Genomic DNA, 16,506 nt, shown 5'->3' on the forward strand with positions numbered 1-16,506 from the left:
CTTTTCCCCACTGCAAGTACCTTCCTACTCTTGGCATCAAAGAGGTTATATGACTATACTAAATCACTCTCATGCAAAATCTTGTTAAATGTGTATTAATGACAGCCAATGCTCCACAGATAAATTGTGAAGCATAAAAGTTAACATTTAAAGCCCCCAAAACATGGCTGAAATCCCATGTATAGCTTTATCCAAGGAGGAGGGAACCCAGACTTCAAATATGTTACATCACAACATTGTTTATTATGTGACTTTTTACAATACAAACAAAAATACAGAAATGCAGTATATGAATACAGCTAAATGCAAAATGGTGACTTTTCTGAAGAGGCCATGATTCTCATTTCTAGTAGAAGACAGACTGCACACAGGTAGAAACATGTTGGTAGTTAACTCCACATTTTCCCCCTAGAAATGACCTATAAATGCATTTTCCTGCTACTTACCATAAAATGTAAAAAGGGAGTTAAAGGAAAAATTTAATTCACTGGTTCCTACCATATGAAAGAAACTACAATCTATTTAGCAGGGCCAATATATGGAAACAATATCTAAATTATATGTTATTACAAAAAATGAAGCAGTAATGAAATTCTTCTGGCTAATGGAGTTACTAAATGAGAATAGCATATATTTAAAGATTCCCCCCCCCAAAAAAAAGGGTTGTTATAAAAAGCTTTTAGGTGCACCATAAGCCTATAAGTTTGTCTTTCCATGTGTATATTTAAACAATGGAAGTGTCAAAAATAGGGTCCACTGTGTTAGACTAAATTACATTATTATATATGCTGCACTGAATGGAATTTTTTTTAATAATAGAAGCATAGTTCATATTATATTATGGCAATGTATCCTTATGGAAAACCTTCCCACGTCCTTGTATACTGGAATATCCTGTAAACAATTCAAACCACCAGAACATGATTGTACAACAGTAAAATGTTCTTTTTGCATTAAGATGACTTTGTTTTTCAAAAAGGGTACTTAGAACTGTTTTGTTTTCCTAAGTATACAACACCCTAAACAATTCAAGGCATCTCAATTGCCATCGAAATTAAAACAAACAAACAAAAAAATTTGTCATGCTGTTAAATCCATAGCTATGGATACAACTGGTGCAAGATTGGTCAAACGGATCCAACACACACTGATGTCCAGGCTGGAATATTGGCAACTAATACATAACCGGTGGTCAGTAAGTATATTTAAAATATCTTCCCTTTCTTCTTGTTCTTTTCCAAAGTTCTGTTTCAAACAAAGAGAGAGAACGTCATTCATATATAATTTGAAAGCACAAACGTTTTAACCAGCACACTCTTTTTGATTAGCATGCACATTTTGGGGAACAGTGAAAAAAATGATATTTTGGCTCTCATATTCAACATGGGATATAAAATATATATATGCATAACGGTCATATTGGTCATCTTTCACGATGATCTGTTTACAAAGACCAACTAGTCTGTTGATAGCAAGGCTGACTATTCAGCCATGACACAGACTTTGATTCAAACAGGCTATGGGGCTGGGGACAATGACACATCCGTGTATTCAGTTACTCCGAAGTTCAGAAAAACCCAAGAGGCTTTTATCTGCAGAGCGCTCAGGTAAGTTTTAAATTCTGAGAGTTAAAAGATAAGACTTTCAATACATACGGGCTTCCTTGCTTAAGCTCTGATCATTACAGCTAGAGTTCCATAAGCCAACCTACTTCCCTTGATAGGTACCAGTTTTACAACTTGTACCCCTATGTTATTGGACTAGACAGCTGATAAGGGGTTTGCTTAATATGTACATAGGAATCTAAGATCTACTGACATGGGGAATTTAAAAATCTAATGGCGAAAACTGGATAATACAACTTCCAGGTACTAATACATTATTATACCAAATGAACACAGGGATTTCCTAGCCAATGCATCTATATAGTCAATACTGACATGTGACCTCCCCCCCCCCCCCCATTTACGGACACCTAAATTCACGGGCCAGGACCACTTACTCCCTAAGTTTGCAGAAAAATCTGAGTACACGCACGCACGCACGCACACACACACACACACACACACACAGAGGGTTTAAATTTCTTTGATTAAAAAATCAACTTTTCTTTTCAGCTGGCATTGGCTGCTGCAAAGAGCTGCTCCGGGCCCGGGGCCTCTGTGGTGGCAGAGGCCTGGAGCGGCTCTGGGCTCAGAGCAGCTCCCAGGCACCTTTGCTGGGCTTAAGGTAGGGGGAGGGGGCTGGAGCCACAATGGGGGGATGAGATCCCTCCCTGTGAGTCTCGCGGGCTTCCCACTTGTTAATTTCATAACTACCTTTATTCACTTTAGTGAATGCATTTAGCAAATATTATGTGTCAGGACACAGGAGATAAATGTTGTGGTCCTTGCCCAGAATTATATAAGCTGCATTAGTTACACAGGGTTGGGAGATGTAAGAGAAAAGGGACTGTTGTGCAAGAGCCGTGTTAACAGTGGAGGAAGCTTGCTGGCAGCGGTGGCCCAAAAATATTGAGCTTGAGATGCCAGGAGAGATTGCAAGACTGAAGTGACTTGACAACAGGGAAAAGGTAGCAGATCCTGACATGCAACAGCTTAGAAAGCAACACAAGAAGAACTGAAAGTTTGCCATTCAGACAAAACCCCTCAGCACCAAGCAATATCCACAATCAACACCACCTCTTAAAGTCTCTAAATCAGAACAGCACCAGAAAAGAACTGCACAGAATCATAAATACCTGGAAGAATTCTGTTGTTCCAAAATACGTTGCTGGGCTTCCCAGTTTGCTTTCTCATCCTCGAACTGGCGGCGTTTTTCTTCCAGTTCTTTGTGCTGGGCCTCCAGGTTCTTTTTCATTTGCTCATGGCGCCGCTGAAGCTGAGAAACAAGAATGCAAAAGGTAACCATCTCCTCATCCGTGCCATCTTGCCGATTCAAACATAATTTTCACTTCTGGACTAGCTGCTCCATAAAGTTTACATTGTACAAATGAAACCTGCTTATTTGTATGAAATCAATAGTTAGGTAATATTTTACCAGAGAAGGAAACTTGCACCTGACAAGCACAACAGTCAATTATCTGAAGAACATTATAGAAGCATTCCTATCAGCATGTTTAGCATAATTGCATTCAGATTTGGTACTCAGCAGTGCCTTATTCTTACCATTTCATCTTCATGGCCTAGACTGACTTCAGGGTCAGTTTTCTTACTTCACACATGCATTACTCTGCCCAGCCAGTGTTGAGCTTTCCTAAAACACGGGGGATGATTTTTCAAAAGCACTCTATTGAGCTGGCCAGAACAATGCTATCAACTGGCATTCATTTGGTCTCATGCTTTCAACGACAATTGGAATAAGCTGCAAGTTACAGACTCCAAACAAACCAAGTTAACAGATTCAGTTTATTTGGATCACTTTAGTAAATGGGGAAAAAAGAGATATTTGATCTAAACTAAATCGGTTACCTCACGTTGATTTGGTGATTTGATAATTCACATAAGACTATTTTGCTATGACTGATCTAACAGGTATCAGCTAGAAGAATATGAAAGTATACTGAAGAGTTGCAACTCCTTGTTCCAACACGTCAACCAGCCAAGTATTATAACCACAGATAATACTGCCACTACTTTTTAAAGTTGAGGCTGAAATGAACACAGTACTATTAGTAGTTAATGTTCATTCCAAAGCATTACATTGCCCTGTGTGGAAGTGAAATTAACTACTGCATGAATGAGAAACTTATCTTCATAAATCAAGTCTGATTCCATGCAACAAAGTAAAGTAGCCAACAGAAGCTATGAGACAAAGTCCTTTCGAAAGGGAGAAATTGCAAAAATGAATGGCCTTATGAATGGGAGAAGGTCTCTTAATACAGTGCCAGTCACATTATTTCCCTTGTGTTGTGATCCAAATTGTCTGTGATTTAACAATGCCAGCCTAATGAACTCCATTTAGCACAAGCAGGGGGAAGGGAACTGGAAAGAAAAAGAGCCCCGCCCTTCAGCACACACCCCCAAGGGAAGGAGGGAGAAAAAAGCCTCCTTGCCTGTCTAGCCAGGCCCACTCCACCACAACGTATCTGGGTGTTGTGGTCCTCACCACAGGGCTGGCCCACCCCGGGGAGGGGGAGGAGGGAGGAAAAGTCCTGGCGGTCATAATGGCCAATCCCTGCCCCTGAGCATAAGTCACGTCAATTTAACAAAGGTCAAAGCCATAACCATGAAACCTACACTCCCAATGTGAGAGGTCAATGTGAATAGTGCATCTACAGAGCATTGGCCACACAAGCACACGGTCATGTTACCAGTCTTTATGTACACTTACAAGACCCAATCTGTTTCCTCTGGGAATTTATTTACACCTAATCATCTCCTGAGTGGTACGGCTCAGTGTGCAAGTTAACGGTTGGGTGATATTTTTATTTACAATCTGTGCTTCACCCCAAAGGCTTATCTGTAGCTGTACCTACCTCAGCTTCAGAGTCCTTCAGTTTCTGAACTTTTTCTTTGACCTTCATTTCAAAGACCTGCTCCATTTCCATCTCCATTTTCTTCATCTTGGCCACGTGCTCTCTCCGTTCTTCTTCCATCTGCGCCAGAGGGCTCCTGCCACAAACCAGAGCGGGTAGTCAGTTATTCCATGGAGAAAATTTCCTTTTGCTAATGCATGATCAGTGAAAAGGCAACAGGGAAACACTGAAAGGAAGCAAGCAACAATCTAAAGGTAAAGTACCCATATAAGTAAGAGGTGCTTAAAAAATTAATGAGTGATCAAATGCTTCCCCCATCATGGTCATGTCTTGTACATTAAAGCTAATGTGAACATCTAGTTTACAAAGAGATGGGGGGGGGGAACTGTGCTCCACCTGCAACACTACGATTTCCAGGAAAGGGCACATTGTGAAAGAGGGAAGAATCCACAGTGAGCTTTTAATACCACAGATTTGGTGCACATGTGACGGACGAGCTCAGGCAACAATATACTATGAGCTAACATGGCAAGAACGTTAGTCTACAGAATATCTGTGTAAGAGAGGCTTAAATTAGATTGCCTTTATTTTTGTTTTTGCACTCTGATTTATTAAACCCCATTTTAATTGACTTCTGTAATGTGCTGCGCTTTTGTCTTTTTTATTTTATATATTTATTTATGGTTTTTTAGGGATACAGGAAAGTGAAGGGGGGGTGGCTTTCTGATGGCCGGGTTCCTCTGGGGAACAAAGCATTTTGTAGTCCAGTTTCCAGGAGTGATGTGAAAAGTTATTTTGGCGGAGATAAATCCTCATATGGGACAGGTGAAGAACTAGGAGCAGGTCCTGGGAATGCAGAGGAGCTACGTGACAGCAAACCCAGAGGAAAGGAGGCCGAAGGAATGACGCAGAGAAGACAATGTACTGAGAAGGAAGGCCAGAGGAACTGGGGTTGTGCACTATTGGTGGGAAGAACGTGGGCAGCCAAGGTAGGACTGGGGGAACGTGGACCAGGGAGCCAAGAGCACAGTGTTGCTACGTTGTGATCTAGGCCACGGCACAGAAATTCTGGCAGTTTCTACTGTCTCTGCTGCGCTAGTACCTGGCAACCCTGAGCCGAATGGAGCAATGAGAACCAACAAACAGCGAAGGGAGCTGAATTCCACGCTGATATGCACTGAACAACCAACTGTCTAGTAGAATCACCCTACTGCAGAGGTCCCACATGAATACAATGCTCTGTGTAGCTCTTGTCACTGTGCTGGGGCACTAGCACAGGCAAAAGAGCATCCATGCGACCTTTCCTTGCCTCAGCCCCCAACAGTCCCCATGTTCCCCCTTCAGTATAGCATTATAACCTTGCAATAATGTTCTAGTTACCAGAATTTCTTTTTTAAAGCGTCTAGCCCTTTTTGTTGTAATGTAAATGAGGAACCTGTGCCTTTCTCCTTAAAGTTCCACAACGAAAAGGGCTACAGACACTTCCCCCCACCCAAAAAAAATGAGAATTGGGAACTCGTAAATCATGGCGAAAGAGTGTTTGGAATCCTTCTTGCAGCTCTAACTGTATGATAGTAATGTTTGAATATAGGACAGATCGGTAGTCTAAGTGACTTGTTGAATTCAAAATCACCTGTTTAATACATTAGTCAGATTCCTTTCCCTATAGCTAAAGAATTCCCAATGAACACCAGTCTTCAACATCATAAATGAAAAAGTTACAGTCTACACATGCCGCAACCTGATCACATCAATACAGTCTGAGAAGGGAATAACTAGTGAAGTGCCCAACAAGACGAGTGCATTGCAGACATGTTTACCACCACTTGCCTGGACATTCATGCAATGAAAATAGGAGGAGGGGGGAGACGTATCAGTGAACAAGATAAAACTAGCAGAACCAACCTTCACTTTACCACCTAAGATTGTGCTAAACAGATGCTAACATTTTTTACAGTATTACTCTAAAAGCTGGTGTTACTGTAGAATCTCAGGCAGCTGTATGGTCCCATGTAACCAATTTCAAAATTACGCAGGCATAAAGAGGAGGAAGAATGTCTTACTGTAACGCTACAGGCAATACTAAAAGAGACATATGACACTTCTTCAACTGCATGAAAACAGCATTCTCGACTGCAGTGAAGACACTGGAGGAAAAGTACCACAGCTTCTCGGTGTCAGAGCTAAGAAATATACTCCTCCACCCCTGCCAACAGGTATTTGAGACAGCTGTCCTCTTAATGGCTCACAGAAAAATACACAACCGTCTAAGTTCTTCATCTAGTTGGCATAGATCACAAAACAAGGAACCCTGTCCAGGAAGCTAGAGACATGAGGAGAGAGAGCTGAAAGGAGGATGGGAGAAGGAACGGCAGACTGAGCCAAAAGATTCACAAGGGAAGCCAGCCCGGAAGAACAGGTGAGTAGTTGGAGTTTGAGAGTTCTGTATGTGAGCTGATAGGCCTGAGGCTCTGTTGTAATAACAGTATTTAATCCAAGCCCAAGTATATTTTGTAAAGTTTTAGGGAACAAAATCTACAGCACTAATTAAATTTGGTCTTGTTCCAAACAACTAGTAGGTATGTGGAGATGGGCAATCTTCACTGTAATTTGTTTCAGTGAGTAAAGAAACCCCTTCCCCCACTGGGAGCATTGCTGTTAGAGCCATTAGAACCCAGTAGAACCCAGAAAGTATACTACAAAGAAGGGTCTTTTCAGGGAATGCAAATATGCAGAATCCCATAGATTTCAAAACAGCGAATTTCAGCACCACTCAAAATTCTTCAAAGCTGTTACTTCTCCATGAAAGGAAAGCTCAAGGAAGCATTATGGAACTTCACACTCACAGATCTTACTGGATGTTTGCTAAAATATAGTGGCCTACGTTGTTCCAACAGAACCGAATTTCTACTTGCTGAAGAAGGGGTGACAACTTCTCCTGAAACCCCCCCCCCCAACACCAGAAGTCCTTAATTTGCCCCCAGTGCTGTTCTTGAGAGTCTATTAACCTCAAAGGAACAAATTGGGGGGGAATCCAGCAGGAAAGGGATGCGTGAAAATCCTGCTCCGCAAAGTCTGTATATGATTGGATACAGTGCAGCATCTCCCAGATTACCCAACCTGTGCTCAGAACAAATGGGGTTTAAATGGGGTGGCTGGGAGATACCAGAGTCAAACAAAACACAGTGCCACCCAATAATATCATTCCGTTCTCCCTGTGATGTGAGGGAGGGGCATGCGTGCACAGCTAACAGCCATGCCAGGCTGACATTTCTCTCTGGAATGCAGCACCTGATCAGACTGGAAAATAAGCCTCTGCAAGCCATTTATATGAAAGCACACCATCATATCTACATTTTTGCCTTCTTTATCAGCACTTTGACATGATAGTCCCAGTGCTTTCAAGTGTTCTTGCAACCACCTGCAACTTTAGGGACAAGAAAGGAAAACGACAACTTCCTGAAGAGCATTTCATACATAATCAGTGTAATTATATTTACTGAAAGGCAGAAAACTGTAGATTTTGTATCTGATAACCGCTAAAGTGACCTTCTGTCCTCTTTGCGACTCAAACTGCTTTCTGTATTTGTCACTAAAAATATTTAATGTTAGATAAGTTTTTAGAATAAAAACATTAAAGCAAAACAAATGCAAGAGCTGGAAATAAAATGTAAAAATTACACTTAACATCAAAAGCCTTATTTGTTTAAAGCTTTTTTTGTCTTACGTCTGTTGAAAAATGTTAAATGACCACTTACATGCCTTCAACTGTGTCAAATCTAAAAAACAAAAAATGCAAATGCTTAGCATGCTTAAATAAAACCACCAAAAAAATTAAAAAGCAGTAATTTAAAAAAAGCAAATTCATTATGGATCTGAAGCTACTTAAGGCTTGGATGCTCCCACAGAAACAAAATTTTCACTGTAAAGTGACAGACTGTTAGTTTAAGCTAGTTAAGGTTTATTTTCAATGTTCAGTTAGTCAAGTGCTACACAATTAATGCAGACCTGATGTGCAAAGCTTCCAAGAACAATTTACCTGTACTGCAAAAGTATGCAAGTAGTAACGCATGCTCTTTAAACTGGAATTTAAATATTTTAGTGACATTCACTTTACTACTTTTCTCCAAACATGTGATTCCAAACTGTTTCTACGCCTACGCTAGTCTGTATATACAAAATGAGCACCATCTAACTGGCCAGCAGAGGTCTCACAAGAAACTGTTCATTAAAAAAAATGTAGCACTCAGTATATATAATTAAGCTCAGATGATCACAATGAATTAAGCTCAGATGATCACAATGAATTAAGCTCAGATGATCACAATGGCAACAGTTTTTCTGCATTTCACAGATTCTTCCAACATTATAAAACCATTCAAATTATTTGACTTTGCTACTATAACTGCACTCTGGAAATTGTTTAACTAAAAAAAGAACAGAAAACCCTTTTGGATCATTGTAAGAAACAGCACAACCAGAACTCATTAGAAGCCAACACTCTCCTGGGAAAGACCTAAAACGTGTGCTTCCATTAAAACGGGTGTTGAACTGATCTGTTATGAGGGCCGGATATGACATAAATGCCACTTGGTCGGGCCGGACCATGTGTACCATAATTAATTATATTATTTTTACTTTATTTTTTTTAACGTAAAATACAAATGTGCTTAAAACAATAACACTCTTACAGTGTTAAGATTGGGAGCAAGGGGTGGGTGCCCAAGTTGGTGTGCCCACAGAGAGCTTGCCAGCCCAAACTGGGATGGGGGGTGGTGGCCGCCTCGGCTGGCTTATGGGCAGGATAAAAGCTCTCAAGGGGCCAGATCCGACCCCTGGGCCTTGTGTTTGACACCCCTGCATTAAAAGGTTCAGTTTTCCCCTGCCAGTTCCAACAGATGCCTCCAAGGCTAGTAAAAAACGAAGGTTAGCATCATGGCCCTACCCTCTGTCACAAGCGACACCTGCAGGATGGGACCTGGCCGCCCTTGTGCTGATGCTTGTACACAGCAACAGAAAAGGTGTGGGAGGAGGGGCAACAGGCTTAGCTGGCAGCCCTTGTACAGCCAGGGATGCAGGGCAGAACATTTCTCCAAATTTCACTTTTTTTTTGCTTTTTGCAGAAGATTTTTTGCCCCACATATGTAAATATAGCTCATCTACAGTTGTCAGGGTTGTTGTGCTGCAGATCAGACATGTTAGGTGGACTAAATGTGCAGTATATGCATGTGTGGACAACCAACAGTGCTTGGAGCGGTGGACTCTGATCTGGAGAACCGGGTTTGATTCCCCACTCCTCCACATGAGCGGCGAAGGCTAACCTGGTGAACTGAGTTGGTTTCCCCACTCCAACACATGAAGCCAGCTGGGTGACCTTGGGCTAGTCACAGCTCTTAGAGCCCTTTCAGCCCCACCTACCTCACAGGGTGTCTGTTGTGGGGAGGGGAAGGGAAGGTGATTGTAAGCCGGCTTGATTCTTCCTTATGTGGTAAGAGAAAGTCGGCATATAAAAACCAACTCTTCTTCTTCTACATGGTATGTCTGTCTTCTTGTGCTAGCTTTAAATTTTACTAACATTTAAAATTTGCTTTAATTGGAAGCTTTTCCAAATCAAATTTTCCCAGAAAACCCACCCATTATGCACTGACATAATGCTGGCCACAGAAAACAGGGTTTGTGCGTGTGCGTTTTGCTGTAAAACTGTAAGCACGACTGAACCAATGGGATAAAGTGGATGGTTTGTGAAATATCTCAACTGTCAATGGCTGTTTTCTAAATCTCAAGAATGATGGGAGCCTTTTTTCCTGGTTCTGCCTCCTACCTGCTACCTTAGAGGATAGCTCCCATTATCCATGGCATGCACAGAAAAAAAATCTCCAGCCTCAGAAGGAATGGTCATAGCCGTAGCCAGCTTGCAAGCACTGTTTTTGCCAAAAGTTGGCCTCAGTAGCAGAGTCACATAATAACAGTGAAGAAGACGATGAGAGCCCTACCCCCTATAATTGCAAGGGGGGCACTCAATATAGGATGATCTGTATCGTAGCTGTATTTAATTGTTTATAAATCCTTCCAAGATAGCTGTAAAAAGCTAATACTCATTCTTGGAAATCTGTTTTCTTCAAGATATCTGTAGCATTAACCCAGACCTAAACCATTGTGCTGGGTCTTTTTAGTTGACACATCCAAAACAATTAAGGACAGAAGTTTGCAGCCGCAGCTGACTCACTGTGATTCACTCGTTTATAAACATTGAGTGATTTTTATAGTGTATCATTACTTCTGTCATTAGGAGTCAATCACTGAAATCTATTCAAAGAAGAAAAAAGGTCAAGGCTTTTGAAAAGCAAAACCTTCTATCCTATCCCTACGGTAAGGGGCTAGAACTGATGTTCTAAGCATGGTTCCAAGGACGAGCCCTGATCACCCTGAGGTTAATTTGGCTTACTCTGCCATGGAGATGGAGGCTGATGTCTATGCTTTGTTCTGAGTGGGAGTTGGGACAGCAACCGTAGTCATGGTGGTAGAAACACTGGTGACAAGGGGATCCGTACAAAGAGTAATGAAACCAACAATGACAGTCATAGTGACAGGAATGGTCTTGCCCCAAGGATGAGATGATAGCAATTATCGACTTTGGGTGTGCAACTAGACTAAACCCCGGTGAAGGAGGCAAAGGGAAGGCCATCATGGAAGTATTTTGGAACTTCTTCCTTCCAACAGTAAGACCAAGGAGTGGTTTCCCCATTGAGGAGTGATGGGGTCTTTGAAACCAGCAGTGGAACTGAGGTGTCGGCTGGAGGCACTGAACCTATAAGATAGACTTCTTCTTGTGTAACCTGAACTTAGCTGAGGAGAGAGAGCTCCTCTTCTCGATATGCTTTGTCTTTATCTTTGCTTTCTTAGCAGTGGTTCCGGCTGAGTTTTAGGTGGAGTGTGACTTTAGGGAACCAAGGTCAAAGGTGGCATTGAGTCTGGGTTTGCAACTGGAGCTGGTGGCACCGAGAATACTCTTTCAGGGCTCTCTGAGCCTTTTCCAATTTTTTTTTCTGAGCTGTTGATGGGGCTGAACCTTTGAAGGCAGTTTCCCATAATGCAGCTTTTAGCTGGCTCATTTGTTCCAGGCCTTCAGCATAAATAGCTTACAGACTGAGCACCTTAAGGTGTTGTGTCTCTTGCCGAGGCATAGGAGGCACAAGACATATGCGTCCAACTTGGCCATCTTGGTTCTACATCGGGAACACTTCTTAAATAAGACATAAGAATGTAAGAACATAAGAAAGGCCCTGCTGGATCAGACCAGGGCCCATCAAGTCCAGCAGTCTGTTCACACAGTGGCCAACCAGGTGCCTCTAGGAAGCCACTAACAAGATGAGTGCAGCAGCACCATCCTGCCAGTGTTCCACCGCACCCAAAATAATAGGCATGCTCCTCTGATACTAGAGAGAACAGGTATGCAGCATGACTAATATCCATTCTAACTAACAGCCATGAATACCCCTCTCCTCCATGAATATGTCCACTCCCCTCTTAAAGCCCTCCAAGCTGGCAGCCATCACCACATCCTGGGGCAGGGAGTTCCACAATTTAACTATGCGTTGTGAGAAAAAATACTTCCTTTTATCTGTTTTGAATCTCTCACCCTCCAGCTTTAGCAGATGACCCCGTGTTTTAGTATTATGGGAGAGGGAGGAAAACTTCTCCCTGTCCACTCTCTCCAAACCATGCATAATTTTATAGACCTCTATCATGTCTCCCCTCAGCCGCCTTCTTTCCAAGCTAAACAGCCCTAAGTGTCTTAACCGCTCCCCATAGGACAGTTGCTCTAGTCCCCTAATCATTTTGGTTGCTCTTTTCTGAACCTTCTCAAGCTCTGTAATATCCTTTTTTGGGTGTGGTGACCAGAACTGTACACAGTATTCCAAGTGTGGTCTCACCATAGATTTGTACAAGGGCAGTATGATATCAGCAGTTTTATTCTCTATTCCTCATCTAATTATAGCCAGCATGGAATTTGCCTTTTTTTACAGCAGCCGCACACTGGATTGACATCTTCATTGAGCTACCACCCCAAGATCCCTTTCTTGGTCTGTCGCTGCCACCACAGATCCCATCAGTGTATATGTGAAGTTGGGATTTTTTGTCCCAATATGCATCACTTTACACTTACTCACATTGAATCTCATTTGCCATTTTAATACCCATTCTTCCAGTATGCAGAGATCCTTCTGGAGCTCTTCACAGTCCGATTTTGTTTTAACCACCCTAAATAATTTGGTGTCATCTGCAAACTTGGCTACTTCACTGTTTAACCCCAACTCCAGGTCATTGATGAACAGGTTGAAAAGCACCGGTCCCAACACAGATCCCTGAGGCACCCCACTGCTCACATCCCGCCATTGTGAGAACTGACCATTGATTCCTACTCTCTGCTTCCTATTTTTCAGCCAGCCCCCGTGACTATGAAGTTTGCCTAGTAGTCTTTGGTGGGGGACTTTATCAAAAGCTTTTTGGAAATCCAAATACACAATATCCACAGGTTCATTCCTGTCCACATGCTTATTGACGCTTTCAAAAAACTCTAATAGGTTAGTGAGACAGGACCTACCCTTACAGAAGCCATGTTGGGTTTTGGCCAGCAGACCTTGCCCTTCTATATGCTTGACAATTCTATCTTTAATAATGCTTTCCACTAATTTACCCGCAACAGACGTTAAGCTAACTGGCCTGTAATTTCCTGGGTCCCCCCTGGAACCTTTTTTATAAATGGGTGTTACATTGGCCATTCTCCAGTCCTCTGGTACAGAGGCTGATCGAAGGGACATATTACATATCTTTGTTAGAAGTTCAACAATTTCCCATTTGAGTTCTTGAAGAACTCTAGAATGAATACCGTCTGGTCCCTGTGACTTGTTAGTTTGCAGTTTGTCTAGACGTTCTAAGACTTCCTGCCTTGTTACCACTATTTGCCTCAGTTCCTCATTTCCCCCTCTCCAAATCTCTGTTTAGGAGAAGGAATCTGCCCTGCATCTTCAACAGTGAAGACAGATGAGAAGAATTCATTTAGTTTTTCAGCAATCACTTTATCCTCCCTTAGTGTTCCTTTACTCCCATTGTCATCCAATGGTCCAACCGCTTCCCTAGCTGGCTTCCTACTCCTAATATACTTAAAGAATTTCTTATTGTTTGTTTTGATGTGTTTAGCAATATGTCCCTCAAAATCTTTTTTTGCATCTCTAATTATCTGCTTGCAAGTTTGTGTTTGTGCAAGTTTGTGTTTGCTTCTGTTTGCCTCGTTTGGGCAAACCTTCCAGTCTCTGAAGGAAGACTTTTTTTCTCTAATTGCTTCCTTCACCTTACCCATTAGCCATGGTGGTGACCTCTTGGACTTATTACTACCTTTCCTGACCTGCGGTATACAAGCTAGCTGAGCCTCTAGTAATGTGGACTTGAGTAACCCCCAAGCCTTTTCAAGAGATTTAACCCTCCTAACTGTTCCTTTCAACTTCCTCTTTACCAGTTTTCTCTTTTTAGAGAAGTTCCCTCTTTTAAAGTCAAAGGTAATTGTGTGAGATTTCCCAGTCACTTTCCCACTTACATATAAATTAAATTTGATGCCATTGTGATCACTATTGCCAACTGGCTCAACTACATCCACATCCCGCACTAAATCACTGGCAGCACCACAGAGTATTAAATCCAGAATCGCCTCCCCTCTGGTTGGGTCTATGACCAACTGTTCGAGGGCACAGTCATTTAGGATGTCTAAAATTTTTATCTCTTTGGCTTGACTGGAGCATACATTTATCCAATCAATATGAAGGAAGTTGAAGTCTCCCATTATTACTACTTAGAAGACCTTAGAAGACATATGGCCGAGCCCAATTCTTCCGAATAGAAAAGTACTGTCGATAACAAGATCTTCTGAACTGATGGTGTCTTTGAAATTCTTCGAGAACTGGAGCCAAATAATCCAATGTCCTTCAGTGGTGGCAAAAGAAGAACTGAGGGACGCACTCTCCCCCTCTTATACATGCAGTAGGTGGAAAAACACAATGAAAAAAGTGGGAGCGCACCTCACAGTGTCAGGAGCAAGTGTGGATGGCCTGCGCATGTGCAGTTCTCATGCAGGACTGCACAGAAGCCACGGCAATGAACCAAAATATTTCTTATCTCAGACAGAAATGAACTCAAGCCATACTGTCCAGTTCTACAGTTGCTAGTACAGATCAGAGTCTTCACATCACTCAAAATCATTTGTTTTACTTTATTTTAAATTATAATCTGATGGTCCCATAGTTTTGGACAACACAAATCCCTCTACCCTCTATTTCCATCCTTGTATAGCAGCCACTGCAACCAAAAATTTTGTTGCGATCAGTATAATAAAATTGGTATCAGCTAGCAAGTAAGCCAGAGAAGAGAAAAAATCATCAGAAATGATCAGACAAATCCAGACATTTTTAGAGGCTCCACCAATACTCAATCTTAAAGAATGTTAGATAAAGTTTCAATTGTGCTGGATCCATGGCACACAATCTGTCCAAGTAGGTTACTGCTTGGAATCTACCCAGCTAAACAGAGGAGGGAAAAGCATTTAACCTAGCCAAGAGAAAAGCCCTCCCAATACTTGGGAACCATCCATCGATAGAAAGAGGATAGAGGCACAATGCCAAAAAATAACAGAACACACTCTACGAGCCCTAGCAATAGCGATCTGCGGCCTCCAACACTCTATCAGGAAACATCTAGCAGCCTGAGTGCCAATGAACAAAAGAAATGCATGGGGCAGCCCTAAAATATAGCATATATATTCAAGATTAAATCTCCATTGTGAAACAGTCAGAAAATGAAAGAAAACCAGAAGCATCCCTAGAAAACAAAACCTTCAAGTAAGGATGGAAAGCCAGCTTCCAATAATGGCATTCCACTGATCCAAGACCAATTTCCAATCAGAGAACTACAGAGGCAACACAATGGGGAACTCCATTAATTTTCCAAAGGAAAGTCATCACCAAAGGTTGATCAACAGAACTATCAAAACTATCAACTCCAATAACCCAAACAGCCGCCTGTCATAGAAGTCATGACTTTAGCCATAACGACTGGACTTGCTGCAGAAATAAGCTGGCCCCAGAAGAAGAAAAAAATGACATATCACCACAGAGGAGACAGCTGAAGAGATGAGGACTCATGCTCTATGGGCCCTCCATGAGAGGGAAGCATGGAAAAGAATGCCTCAGTAGAAAAACTGAGACACCTGCTCAACTGGCTAATTATTCAACTTCCAAGAAAATTGTGTAAACCTGGGGATGTCAAAAACAAACCCCAGTAACTTTAGATTAGTTGAAAGAGTAGGACAAAAGCCACCTACAAGTTATACCTTGATTGGTTAAGACATGTTGAAGGACGGCTACACTTACATTAATCAATCCAGAGCATGGGCCCATAACTATGGTTTTTTGTGAACGTGAAATAAAGATAATCCTCCTATACTAGATAATGACATTTGTCTGGAGCAACCCCCTCCCCCAAACCATGCAACACGTTTCTATGAAAATTAAGCAACATCTTATGACACTGAGGCATGAGCCATAACTAGCATTTATGAAGTAAATGGAAAAGAGACGATGGAATAAGCTGCCAAAAGGAAGAAAGGCGAGTATCCATGATCAGTATTCAAGTCACCAATTCCTGTAAATGCTGATCTCCCAGCATTTTGACTAGCTAGGTCCTTAGTTGGTAGGCTCTATGTGAGGGAGATCCCCTCCTGCAGCAAATAACCCAAGAGACCAGCTCTCTATGGGCCAAGATAGGAATGACGGTATCCACATGTCAGATTAGTGGATGCCAGCACCATTTCAAAGTGATTTAAAAACTTGGCAACGGCAGGGGGCATTTTGGCACTTGAAAAGGCTGGGGGGGTGGAGAGACAGGAGCACCTCAGTCCACTGTGGGCACACAGGCCCTCACAGCATTTTTTAGCCTCTTTAAAATGGTGGTGGCCTCCACAGGTTGGATCCACGGACGCT

At 42.1% G+C, this 16,506-nt stretch overlaps 1 protein-coding gene across 1 annotated transcript in view; it reads right to left on the reverse strand.

Moving 5' to 3' along the window:
* Positions 1-219: 219 nt before the first annotated feature.
* The window catches only part of SEPTIN7 (septin 7), a gene marked incomplete at its 5' end in the record, with an annotated part of 50,450 nt that continues 34,163 nt past the window's right edge, over positions 220-16,506 (reverse strand). Inside the window, 4 exons of the mRNA XM_056857044.1 lie at positions 220-1,245; positions 2,741-2,880; positions 4,478-4,613; positions 8,236-8,256. Of these exons, the coding sequence (XP_056713022.1) occupies positions 1,206-1,245; positions 2,741-2,880; positions 4,478-4,613; positions 8,236-8,256 (337 nt within the window). The remainder of the gene's footprint in view (positions 1,246-2,740; positions 2,881-4,477; positions 4,614-8,235; positions 8,257-16,506) is intronic.

This window comes from Euleptes europaea, chromosome 11 (assembly GCF_029931775.1).
Source record: "Euleptes europaea isolate rEulEur1 chromosome 11, rEulEur1.hap1, whole genome shotgun sequence".
Classification (NCBI taxonomy): domain Eukaryota; kingdom Metazoa; phylum Chordata; class Lepidosauria; order Squamata; family Sphaerodactylidae; genus Euleptes; species Euleptes europaea.